This window comes from Centruroides vittatus, unplaced genomic scaffold (assembly GCF_030686945.1).
Source record: "Centruroides vittatus isolate TY-2023 unplaced genomic scaffold, ASM3068694v2 scaffold_861, whole genome shotgun sequence".
Lineage (NCBI taxonomy): Eukaryota > Metazoa > Arthropoda > Arachnida > Scorpiones > Buthidae > Centruroides > Centruroides vittatus.
The window spans coordinates 52,260-65,657 of NW_027122718.1; the positions used below are offsets into that span (position 1 = coordinate 52,260).

Here is a 13,398-nt window from a genome sequence, read left to right on the forward strand (position 1 = left end):
AATAAAACTGAAATAACTAAAAACAATACAAAACGCTTTAAAAATACACACGTGCCAACACAACTGTCGCCGATTAGCCTCCCAAACCGTATCATCTAGTAACTACGGGTTTCTTAGGTAGCCTACCAATACAACGAGAGAGTGGCCATGTAAGTAACGCTTTTCTATTAACAATTTTATCATACGGAAGAAGCAATCGAGTTTCTTTAATATACGGTAAAACCTGTGTAAACCGGACTCGTTCGGTACCGAATATTTTTTCCGATTTGGCAGGTTTTCGTTTTCAGCGGTTTGTTTTTTTTCATAGAAAAATCGACGTGTTCCGAAGAATATATTTTCTGTTCGTGCAGGTTTCTCTTTTATTCGGGCTCCGTTTTGGACAGCTTTAACTGTATTAATTCGGGCCAATTTAGAAATTCTTTTCATTCGCTGAAAATCAAATCACTCGGATTAGTTATACGCGTGAATTGTGGCACGTTCAAAATTGAGAAATTTATGTCAAACTTTGAATTCATTACACAAAAGAAACACGAAAATCTCGTAACAGTGTTTTACTTTCTCGGCTCTGTTATATGTAACGGAGGGAAAGTATGGCAATCGACAAGATTTTTTCATTTTTGGACTCGGGGATCCCCGAAACGCCCAGAAATACAAAAAGTTCGGGAGTTTTTTCTGTATATGTGCGTGTTAGCGTGTGGAGGGGTGTGATTTTTTTCATCCTCTTTCAAGCTTAATATAATTCTGTGCTTGTCGAGAAATTCTGAAATTTTGGAAAGAGGTTTGTGTATTACGGGCACCGATGCTACCCTATATTAAATTTCGGTAGTTAAAGGTCGACGGGGTGGGGAGATAGAGAGGGTCGCGAGTCGTATCTCGAGTGGGGTCGATTTAATGATTTTACTCGTTATTAGCATTTACTGTGTTTTTTTTTTAAATAAAACTCATCTCTACCCGAAAACTAAGTTTTTTGTCATTTTATAATAATTAAAAATATAAAAAGTTATTAATAAAATATCACAACAGATGGCGCCATACACGCAGTTTTAAACATTGCCGGGAAAGTTAAGTGACCTATTGTATTAAAATATTCTAACACCCTTTGTATACCGTATTTCAATTTTAGATTATTTCGACTATTTGAGATAAACTAACACACAGCAGAAAGAATAGCTATAAAAACTGCTACGAATATACGTTGCGGTATAATCAGAATTATGGGATTGGTCGGAGTTATTTTGTCGATTTATTCGTAATGCGATTGCCATCGCGTTCGGTTTGGTTTCGTTCGAATACGGTAACGCGAATAAATGGGTGATTTGCCGAGAAAGAGATACTTCTGGGAGGACTCGCCGAGAGAAATTGGCCCCTATTTACGCGTTAAAAACGCGAAGAAAGTGCGGAAAACACGTTGGCCGGGAGCGAACAACTTCGGTAGTTGTATCCACTCGGCACTTTATTTTCAGTTTCCTCTATATTCAAAATTTACGGGGTTTAAATCGTGGTTAACTATCCGATACTGCCTCCGGAGTAATCGATCTGCGACCGAATACCGCGTTTACCGCGTTTGTACGGTGCGCGCCGACTATTCTTTTGCGTTGTTTCTAACAAATCATTTAAAAAATTTCAGTAATTTGCCGCTAGGGCATAAAAATGGGTTTCTTCTTTCTCTCTCTCTTAATATGCCACTATCAATATATATTTTCGTAGGAAATAATTTATATTGTACAGTTAATTGTAGTTATCTTATTTCAAATATATTGTAGAAAAATAAATATAATCGTAATCGTGATTAGACTATAAAAATAAAAATAAATGTATTTTTAAACATCGATAAACTTTAATTTTGACTGTCGTGTGAAATCGTAACAATATATAACAAACGCGACAATGAACAATGTGATGAGTGGATCTCGGGATGAGGAGAGGAATGTTTGTATCGGATCTATTACTTATCTAAATGGTGTCGTATAAATGCTTTATATTATATTTTTAAAATATGTCACTAGGTAAATTCACTTTTGCAATAGCAGAATTTCCTCATTTCCCTGTCTTGAATACAAGACGATTGATTTCCGTATTGGTTAAGTCTGCTGACGTCCCCCACCACTCGAAATTTCTTCGACCAGGCCGTTTTTTGCATAAGAGCTTCCACCACCGCATCGCTCGGCGCCAACGAAACTAATAGTCTCATTTTTAATTCGTATCCTTCTTTTTGAACGAGGTGTTTCCACGGTAAAATTACCTAAACATAAATAACCTCGATGAGATTATGCGCTTGAGAAAAATTCGACTGAAAGAAACGAAGGCACAACGGCATCAATACTTACGGACGCTTGTAAAGGTTTTACCAACGAAAGCTTTTCGCAAAATAATTTCAAATCGTCCAATAATTGATTTAAGTGTTCGACTAGAACGACAGACGCTTCTAAACATCTCGGGTCGTCGGCTGATATTACGGCTTCGCTTTGGCACACGCAATGATTTTCTGCGATTCCAGCCGTTTCGCAAGTCCTATTTACGGGGATCTCCATCCTCCACGCGCTGTATCCTCTGCTATTCCACACATGTGTCGGGGGGCTTTCCTCGTAGGTTGACTTAACGACGTCCATTAACATGGAGTGCACGTCCAACCACGTCGTTAGACGATCGGAATTTAATTTCAAGTATTTTCTTAAATGGGGGAATCGTTCTTCCAAAGCCGATGGAATACTTATAGAAAATAAGGGCATACGTTCTTCGATGCGACCGATCGAAGTTGTTAAAACTTTCCCGTATCTGAAACAAATAAAAAGTCTTATTACATCTCTCAAAACTCTAACAACGGTTAATGATGAGTTCGTATTGAGAAAACATTCTTAACCTGACATAACGATGGTATTTATAATAGAGCAGCGATAACTATAGTATTTTAACTACGTAGGCCACGTGCGGCTCTCGTGGCGATAAAGTTCGGCCATTCTTGCTATATTATAATAAATAAAGAAGGAGAGAAGAGGGTTGTTTATCGGTGGCGGATGCGGAAGAACCCGGAGAGGAAGCTAACACACGAATAAGTATAACACCCGCGCGACGATCCGATAAACCATATTTGTCGCGGTAAATGTTCTTAAAAACGACGTTTTGAAATTCGAACGAATAAATTTTAACATTTTTTTCTGTCCACTCCGTAATCCCCCCCGGATCCGTCCGCCTCCGCTCTTTATTATCCGGCTAAAAACGAGTATTACATTTAACAATAATAGGAAGATTTATATTAATAATTAAAATTTTCTAATAAAATGCTCGGTGAGTCTTATAAATACTAAACCCCGTTTATTACATTTAATAACAATTAGATTATTCAATGTTATCAATTAATTTGTTGCAAAAAGGACCGAGGGCGGGATTTGTCCACCCGTCGCTACGACGCGTTTTGCACGCGCCCGAAGAGACTAAATTATATTTTTGGCCGCTTTTTTGGCCATTCGGGTAGGGCCATCCCCGCTAAATATCACTACGACGAGTTTACGCACGGACCGACAGCGTTTAAAAAATGTTATCAATAGTCAGCTCTATAATAGAATTTTTGTTACAAAAATTGCACATATCTTTCTTAAACGTAACGAAGAAATATTTATTACGTATCTTCACACACCGAAGTAACACTAGACCGACTTAAAGTTCGGTTCTTGGCTTCTCTATCATCCGTGTAAATAATTTTTTCCCGAAGGCACTTTTATCGTATAAACAAATTATATTTATCGAATCGCTTTAATTTGCTGCACTTCTCCGGGCTCGAAGTGTTGGGATGGCCCGAAAAGGAAGTCTGTATTCCGAACGAGTGGGAAGCTCTTTCTGTAGATTAAATTCTGCGAAACGAATCTTCTCTTTCCGAAATTGACAATCTGATCTATTGTTAATATGCAATGTACACACGATGATTTGCATAAAACTAATTTATTGTAATATTTGTGAGAGTTAATAAATTGTTTACGAGTCATTTTGATTCTCGAAACTTCAAAGTTATAGATTCGGCGCATCGTTAATTTCTCGCAACCACCCTCGGACTAACATCGGCTCGAGTTAACGAAATATAGCATCGGGGAGAAAATTACCCGACGGCGTGGTAACTGTGTCCCCGATACTATATTTCTTCGGCGTGTTTCCGCGGTACTTTCGATAATTTTTAAGGCGTTTAAAAACCCGAAAAACTTAAACGGTTTACCTAAATGTATTGCCTATTTCGTGCCGAACGTAAAAAAATGTCGGCCCAATATTAATCAAAGTTTCCGTTCAAAATTTGCTCGAAATGACAGGATTTTAGCCAAAGTTACCCCAACTCGCGGTACCGTCGTAACGGTTTTATAAATAATTAAAGTACTTACCTATTGCCGTGGTCGCCCATAACAATTACCACCGTATTCCGAAAATGTCCGTTTTCGTTCAATTGTCTGAGCAAATTGTAGACGTCCCCATCCAAATATTGAGCGTTATTGAAATTCGTATGGGTAACGGCAATGTAAAAGGAGAAGAGAAAATACAGTTCTTGGCTATATTTTTCTATAAATTCTTTCATCCAATTGAATAAAATTGTGTACGTGGGAATATTTCCCAGACAATAGGAGGAACTTTTCTTCCGAAGAGACGATTCGGATAAAGCCAACCATAACGGTCGTGGGTAATAATCGGTGGGTTTACGAAGACAGCCTTTAGATAAATAATTTAAAATGGTATATTCTGGCTCGTCTTCGGTTAGTGCCGTTACGTACCCTTCTTTTTTGAAATTCTTCCATATAAACGGCCAGCGGTCGTAGGGTCCGGTGCTCTCGTTACCGGGCAGTTCCTGCGGTACCATTCGAACTTTCCTTCCAGTTAACAGAGCGATCATGTTTGGGAAACTGTTATCCGCCACCTTAGTCAGGCCTTTCAATATCTTAAAGCGGAAAAGAAATTAAAAGTAAATGTAAACATCGTATTTACGTTTATCGTTCTAAATATTCAAAACGCGTACGTAAAAAGATCCGTCTAATCGACTATAGAGTTTATAGCGGTTGCGGATTGGCATAAAAGAAGAACGTGTTCCTAGTCGAGTAAAAAGATATTAATTATAAAATATTTGCGGTTTGGACTATCGTAAGCAATAATGATTCGGGATTGTCGACAAATGGCGCAGCTCTAATACTCTTTTGGTGGAAAGATTGTCAAAACGGGTTCGGGTACAACCAAACAGCTGGGAATTGCTTCGTTCGCTAAGCGCGTTAAAACTTCTTAAAGCATCGCCGAATTCGATTTTCGAAATTCCGAGTCGTCCTAATAGAAGAGTTCGAACGGACTGCGAGGCGACGAGCCGTTTCGAGGATTTCTGCAAACGAGCGTGCCCAACCGAAGAGGTGACGGTCATTTTATAAATAAACTAGCAGGTAGGCCCGGCGCTGCTCGGGAAAAGATTAAGATTATTTCGTTATAGTCACAGTAGAAAAAGAGTCATTTCATCGACCAACTAAGTATTTCTAAAGAAAGGTCGAGAAAAACCCAACTAATCTGTTTAAATTTGAAAATCCAATATGCTCTAACATAGTACTCTTTTTCTTTTCTTTTCTCCAGCGCCCGTAAATCTTGCACGTCGCTCTCTCTCGTCATCCACTGTTACTTAACACTTTGGCACTTAAATTTGGTACCCTGTGTACCGAATTTCGACTTTCAACTCCTAACCGTTTGGGCTCTGCGCCGATTATTATTATTATCATCATCAACTCGTCTCGATTATATATATAGATAAATAAGATAAAGAGAATGGAGGTATATCTTTGGAAAAATGACGGTGACCAATTTCAAAATACAAATATAACACTGGTTTATTTCGAAATTATAATTACCAATGGATGAAGTTGTTTAATCACGAAACGGGCCAACAGATGGCGATGTGTCTAATCGAGTACCGAGGGCGCGCGTAGGTGACGAGCGACGACAGTCCGTTTCGTACGCGGTAAAACGAAACTTGCCACCTACGGACGTTCGTAGCGCGTGTGATAAACGTACAGCCACCAACGGAGCGAAAAAATTTAGTACAAACAACGAACGAAATCTGGCCGATTACCCGTTACGTGCCGGAAGAGTTAGGAAGGAAACAAACCGTGATTACATACAGCCGACATTCCACAAAATCAGAATCTAACCCGACCTTTGACATTCTCCGAAGAGCGTGAAAAAACTCGGCGTAGATTTACCATTCAAAAGTCAAAATAAGGGATAGTCCCACGGGTCTCTCGCACCCGACGAAGCCAGCTCGACGTAAGGGCTACTTAAAAATTACGTAATGCGGTTACGCTGCGTTACGGGGGTGGGGAATATTTACAAAATCGTTACTTAATTCTAGACAGTCTTAGTTTGTTAAATATGCAGGGGTTAAGTTGCCGGTAGTTTTTCGTTTTCGTCTCCGAGGTATTGCGTAATAATGTGTATTATTTGTATACGACACCGCTTTGTACGCGTTTATTTGTAATTAGTTAGGTCGAGGCCGAAGTTTTAAAGGCGAAAACGTGTACGTCGGACGTTCGGCGCCGCTTTCCCGTAAGCCTAGACGTTTGACAATGACGTTCGGAAAGTCGGTGAAATCGTTCTCGACATTCCAAACGCCATTGTCAAACTTCTAGGTTTACGGGAAAGCGGCGCCGAACGTCCGACGTACACGTTTTCGCCTTTAAAACTTCGACCTCCACCTCGCTATTAATTAATTAACGTAACGTTCGGTACACCGCACTGTGTATCATTACTTAGTACAATTGAAGATACGCATTACGTAATTTTGGGGACGAGTACGTACGACGGCGTTACGAGGGTGGAATGATAGTCGAAGAAGTATAAAAATACTTTTACGTAATTTACGGACGTTCCCCTAATCTCGAAAAACAAGAGTGTAGAATAGTGCTTTTTTACGAACAGCTCCAGGTCTGTAGGTAGTTCGCGGCGAAGATTTAAGGAGATACGGACCATTTCGAATAAAAAACGGCTTTTTGTTATATGTAATCAATTTAATAAACCGTTGGGTATATAACAACGATCGATCGACACGTGTGTTGTCATTTAGCAATTTAGTCGATTGTTAAATCTCGCTTTTAAAAATCGAAGGGAAAAGTGCTATCTCGTTAAAATATAATAATGTGGTACATACATCGTATTTTCACCACCAACGTCGAACGTAATCGATAACATTAGTAATAATAGGAGTAATTATAATTTTCTCACCAAAATGTATTACACTTTCACTATTGTCGGGATAATACCACAATTATCTATAAATAGATTATACAATTAGCCATAAAAATACAACTAAACTAAATGAAACGAATAAAATGTATTTATTTCACTTTTTCCATCCCGATTTTATTTTAATGCCGAGTTCTAAAATAAGCGAGGAAACAGGAAAAGTTTTTATCTTACACTTCGATAAACACGCCGGAGTACCGTCAATTACGTAATCTGCGGCATTCCAGTAAGCGGATTGCATATTATAATGCAATTTAAAAGAAATAAAAATGTAGCGTATAAACGTCTAAAGTTGTTCTCGATGTTGCGTAAAGTAAACACCAAACGGCAACTGAAAATATTAAATCAAATCATATTTATGCGCAGATATTTTCCTAATACAGTTTTCGCCAGCTTTTAAAGATTACGCAGAAAACAAGCGCCGTCACTCCGACTGAACCTATTGGGCTTTTACGATTTACCTAACGCGGTTCGATCGGACACTAAAAATGCAAGACCCGACCTCTTTTCGCACACACGGAACTAGATTTACATAACTTATCACTACTTGAAAATAGAAAAGCTGGCGCAACTTCCGTTCTCGTGATTATTTTGCGGAGCATTCGAAAATCTGAAGCGAATATCGTACCAATTGGCCAGAATACGAATTATTTTCCGTAAAAAATAGCTGGAATCTTTTCGTCGTCGATCATCGGCCAAAGTGTTAATTTGATCGAAACAAAACCGATTGGGAAAATAATCGGGAGCGATTCAATTCTTTTCGTAATCGGCATTAGTTTGCTCGGTCCGCATTGCCCAATCGATCGTAACGATGGATAGAGGCAAATAAGAATAAAAACGAAGGCTCGACCTACTTTGCCACCGGAATTTCTATATCTAGAACTCGATTAACAGAAAAGAAAACGTGTAAAGTACACAAAATGAATCGGCGATTATAAAGAAATTTTATATATTTTGTGTTAATATTTTATATTCGTACTTCACTTTAACGATGCTACTTATTACATTTTGTTCCTTCGAACGAAACGTAAACTGTAGTGGCAACATTGACGATATCGAGTGAGTTAGGGCGTCGCTATTACGGGTGCGGGGGACCTCTGACGAGTTACCGAGTTCTTCGGTGTCGAATCGACTGTCTGCCAATCCTTATATGTACTGTACCTGTACAGTACAATAGAACACACGCTTGCGTTAGACGTTCGAGTCCGTGTTTCCTTTGAAGGAACGAACGGCGGAGCCCGCAGGCTACGAAAAAGGAAGGGCGCAAGCTGTAAAATGGGCATCGTCCGTACATTAATAAAATACACAGTTTATATATATACACAATTAATTCCTCGATGCTACCGCGTGTATCAAAATCGCGTTAATCGAATACAGTGGTACCCTGGTACTCGACCGAACGAACAATCACGGCCCCGTAGAAGAAATTTTCGGTTAATAACAAATACTTAGGCTGCGAGTTGAAAAAATTGCAGACTATAAGTTCCCAGTGTCTGTCCCTCTTTCCTCGATGGCAAGAATGCAGTTGGACAGATAAAATCCGAGAACGGAGATGAAAAGCTTAGGGACGGGAGGCCCCGATTAACTATATACGAACTCGACGTTATTTCAATTTAAAATTTCCCCCCGGAAGGAGTTAGGTGACCGGTACGACTCTATCGCTAACGGGGAAAGTACGACGTACAGGGGCAAGACACTATCAATTTCGGGTAGAAAGCGTTAAATAAATTAAAAATGTGATTAAAAATTGTCGTCCGACATCGTGACGACGTTACAATGAATAACTGCGCGTTTTATTTCGATTTTGTCGTCGGTAAAAACGTTTTGTGTGATAAAAATAAAACGAAACGTCGGGAATTAAGAAAAGGGCAACCGGTCGACGGACACCCCCGAAACCGAATACGATACTGTACTATTAAGAAAAAGTTTGTTTAAATCTCAATTAAGCAGAAAATAATTACGTGTGTGTTTTAAGGACGAAAAACTATCAAAATTAGTTAATTTATATGTTTGCGATTAATAATTATACGTACCTCAACTTTCATGACATCGGTGAGGTAAGAGTAGGTCTTTGGCATATGGCGAATCATATTCAATCTGGACATGGATTCAATTACAAATATAAACACCTGCGGTTTATATTTCTTCGTATTGACTAGTTTTACCGCTGGCTTTTTGGGAATGTAAGAATGATAGTTCTGATAAATAGCTTTCTCCTTATAACTGCAACTGACGTTAATATATTCCCTTTCGTTACTAATTTTCTCGGAAACATTCAAAATCTTTTCTGGGTCGTATACGACGTGATCGTCGTCGTTAGGCTTTCTTCTTAAAGTAGAATAATTACAATACAGCAGATTCTCGTCTATGTGATGAGCGGCGACGGCCGATCGATTCAGACGAAGAACCCCTTCGTAGTCTACGTACGTCAATTCCGGTTGAGTGAATTTACATTTCAGGGGCTCTTTTTTGACGACGTATTGCATTACCGAACTGTCGAATGCGTTTGGCATGGGAATCTGGCACGAAGTGGAGGAGGCCATACTTTGAAGAGTAATGTAGTGAGTGTGAAAAAATTGCCATTCCACTATATGTATGTAGGCAGGCCACAGTAACACAGTAAAAACAATTAATACAGTTAATGTCGAAACGAATCGAAAAGGAGATTGCTTGATCATTTTCGAAATCGATTTCCACGCAAGCATTTTGTGAGGCTGTGGACATAAAATCGTCTTCTTTCTCTAGCAAAATGGTCGTCTTTCCAAAATTACTTCGACCGTTTCGATTTCGAGCAATCCGATTCTAGATGCCTGCACCTAGACCCCTGAGAAATATTGTACCATACGGATGAGAGATTCGTCAGCAATAGAAAAGTACGCCTGTCTCGCTGCTCCCGCACTCTAAGTTAATCTTCTCGCAGCGGATATTTCTAATTTCTTTATTCATACCGTTGTTAGTATTTACACCCCTTGACCGAATGTTCTGAAAAAATTAATTAAAAATATATTATTGTAATTAAATTAGTTTCCGATTTTTAATCAAACATTGGTCAAAAAAATTACAGGAGCGCGTGACTACTGTCATTGAGACGTACAAAATTCTTCAACATCCCATCGATTCCCGCAGAGATGCGCAGTTGTTTAGCCGTTGGTGGAGGTCGTCGTGCGCTACAAAGTCAGCGAAACAATCTAAAAACGCCTCTGTTCCGCTTGCTCGGCAAGTGCAATAAATGCAAATACGACAACAGTTGGGAAAAATGCGTAATTTTTCACCTATTACTCTATCTTTTATAACAATAACATCCGAAATTCAGAAACGTTCGTTCTACGTGACTTTCTGCGCAACATACCTCGCTCCCTTATAATTGTTCTGACCAGTGCAGTTAGCAATTTATAAATACCATATTCATTTTACCACAACTAAATTAAATTATACAAGAACATTTGAATTTATTACGATAAATTCAAATAGCCTGGTATAATTTTATCTTTTGACGCACATTTGATATTTCATAGTTATAATTATTAATTTTAATTTAGCCTTTTCAAAATAAGGCCTATTTGATTACAACTTTTAATACACGGGGTGTCCAAAAGTGTTGACTTAACCGTATAAAACACCGACACAAGCGGCGTTCCAATATCTCGACACTCGATACGAAAGAGGGAAAATTACTTTAAAATTAAGCTTACTATCGTTTTCTTGTAAAATGTCCACCAGTTTAGTATATCACACGTCCATCTTCTCGTTCGAAAACTTAGAATCGAATCCGAAATGGCGGGTCGTGTTGGTAACACGGCCTAACAGGTTTCGTCCTCTCCTACATTACCGTTTATCAACCGGTTTTCGTTTAATATCGGCGAGTCAAAACTTTTGCATCACCCAGTATACAGCGTTATAATATATTTATGTAAAAATTGAACCCGTAAAAATAACAATAACTTTATAAAATATCGCTATTTTAACTAATTTCTCCTGGAGTTATCCGTTTCGCCTGCGTCAAGTACGAAATACCTATTAAAGTAATAAACTTATAATTATCCTTTAAATCGAAGATCGATTAAGCAAATTTAAGAATTAGAAATGTTTAATATTGCGATCGTTGCATTCGGTTAACATTTCTAATTCTTAAATTCTCTTAATCGAACTGCTTCTTCTTCGTTAGAAACTTATTCTTGATTTTAGTGCAAAAATAAGGAAACAGTTTCACGAAAAATCGTATCGTAACAGAGTTAAAATCCTAGTAATTTACGGTATATATAGGGCCTATTGTATAAATCTTACCCGGTTGATAGTTGCCAGGTGCGTAGCGAAACTTCTGTTTAAAAGTCTATAAGAAAATTTCCAAACAGTTGTTTTAGAGTTAGTCGGTGTTTATGTTACGGCACTCGCGATAAACGAAACTTGCGTGTGGTGCTAACACGAAACGGCATAATTACATCAATAATATTAATTGTTTGTTTGTTTTGTTAAATTACGGCAACGCAACACTTGGTCCATATGTCTTCCGGGAGGACCCTATTCGGGCGTTACGGAGGTGGAGAAAACCCGAAAAACTCCACGTGGCCAGCCGGGCGCCAACCCACGAGGAACGGAACCGCTTGACCACTGGTGGGGTGATTAACACTCGAACGATCGCCATACTTGGCACGTGCTATACTGTATTACTAAGACATTACGCGACTTTATCGTATGGCAACAGAATTGAAGCGGAACCGGAAGCGAAGAAGCGATTCCTGCATTTGTTAGGCTCAGTAGAGGCGATTCTTGTACAGTAGTCCTACAGGTGAACTTTGCACTCGTCGCCACAAAGAGGCCATCCTCATACCTGCAGGCCACAGGATACACGATCCTTGCACTGGCCAGGTACGGAGAGACGATTCAAGAGCAAAGCAATTGATGGCGATTACTTTGTTCTTGGATATTTGCTTTGTTCGTTTTTCGAATCTATTTTCCGTTAGGCGCACGTAATACTATCTTTATTTTTGAACCCTAGGCGTAAATCCCGTTAGGTGCTCTGGTCGCATCGGAGACCACGGACATTCTCGTTGTAATACCTTTGTATATCGAAAACGAAATCGTGGTCTCCTATTTTTACTTTCCTGGTTCTGTTATAGACAAGAGAGGAAAAGTATGGCGATCGGTCAAAAAATGACCCTGCTCGAGATTTTTCCCAGTGGCGTGCGGTGACATTTGATGATAGGGATATCTGTATCGGCCCCGGATAGAGTCGTTGGAGCGTTATACGATACTTTGGTGCGTAGCATCTGCGCGAGGTTGGTGCCCTGTAAAGCGCACGCGCGAATGCCTGTAATCTGGCCGCTTTACACCATTCAAATATTTTGGTCGTAGAAGCTGTTCCCTATTCGACAATACGGCGCTTCCATCGGGAATATGCGTATGCGGATTTATATTTGAATACACAATAGCAATCTTATCATCGTTTTCATACGTAGTATAGAAATTTGGGAAGTTGTATAGATTACTCCCTATGGAATTTCGGGACTTTGAGTACACATCTGAACTCGGGGGACCGAGACGAGTTCGACGATACCCTACTTTTGGACCGGAGACTAAAAATAAGAAAGTTATCATATTTACGATTTCTTGCCTTTCACAATGCATTCTACGCCATTTTAGCGTTTTCCACTAGGTGGCGCTGCTTGTAGTTCAGTATAAGTTTTCTTTTTTTCTTTTGTTCAAGAACTGCCGTGAATCAATAACTAGTGATGTTAAACACTGGGCGGCTCCCCTCCGGGAGGAGTCTGTCGGGAACGCGAACAGTCGAACGCCTAGTGGAAAACTCTAAAATGGCATAGAATGCACTGTGAAAGGCAAGAAATCGTAAATATGATAACTTTCTTATTTTTCGTCTCTGGTATACTCAAAGTCCCGAAATTCCGCAGGGAGTAATCTATACAACAGCCGAAATTTGTAACAAGATATATACGATGCGGTTACAATAAAATATTAATTTTAAGTAATTGAAAGTAGGTTAAAATATGAAAATAATCGCGCGATATGTATTTATATTTTAGAAAATACGAGGGAAGCGGCGCTTCCACAGCTTCCTTGGACGGCACGCCACTGATTTTTACATTTTTGTCGTAGAAGACCTTGAAACAGCGAGAAATGCCAACCGTTCAGAGTTTT

The 13,398-nt window shown here is 39.2% G+C and overlaps 1 protein-coding gene across 5 annotated transcripts in view; it reads right to left on the reverse strand.

Moving 5' to 3' along the window:
* Nucleotides 1–1,797: 1,797 nt before the first annotated feature.
* Nucleotides 1,798–13,398, reverse strand: part of LOC136990026 (uncharacterized) — a 43,533-nt gene continuing 31,932 nt past the window's right edge. For 3 of the 5 annotated variants that reach the window (XM_067288352.1, XM_067288351.1, XM_067288350.1), the window contains exons 2-5: nucleotides 9,279–10,227; nucleotides 4,365–4,912; nucleotides 2,328–2,775; nucleotides 1,798–2,242 (exon numbers count right to left, since the gene is read on the reverse strand). In XM_067288352.1, the coding sequence (XP_067144453.1) occupies nucleotides 2,003–2,242; nucleotides 2,328–2,775; nucleotides 4,365–4,912; nucleotides 9,279–9,950 (1,908 nt within the window). In that variant the 5' untranslated portion in view covers nucleotides 9,951–10,227 and the 3' untranslated portion in view covers nucleotides 1,798–2,002. Of the gene's footprint in view, nucleotides 2,243–2,327; nucleotides 2,776–4,364; nucleotides 4,913–9,278; nucleotides 10,228–10,937; nucleotides 10,954–13,398 lie in introns of those variants that run through there. The other 2 variants (XM_067288353.1, XM_067288354.1) reach the window with 2 other exon arrangements.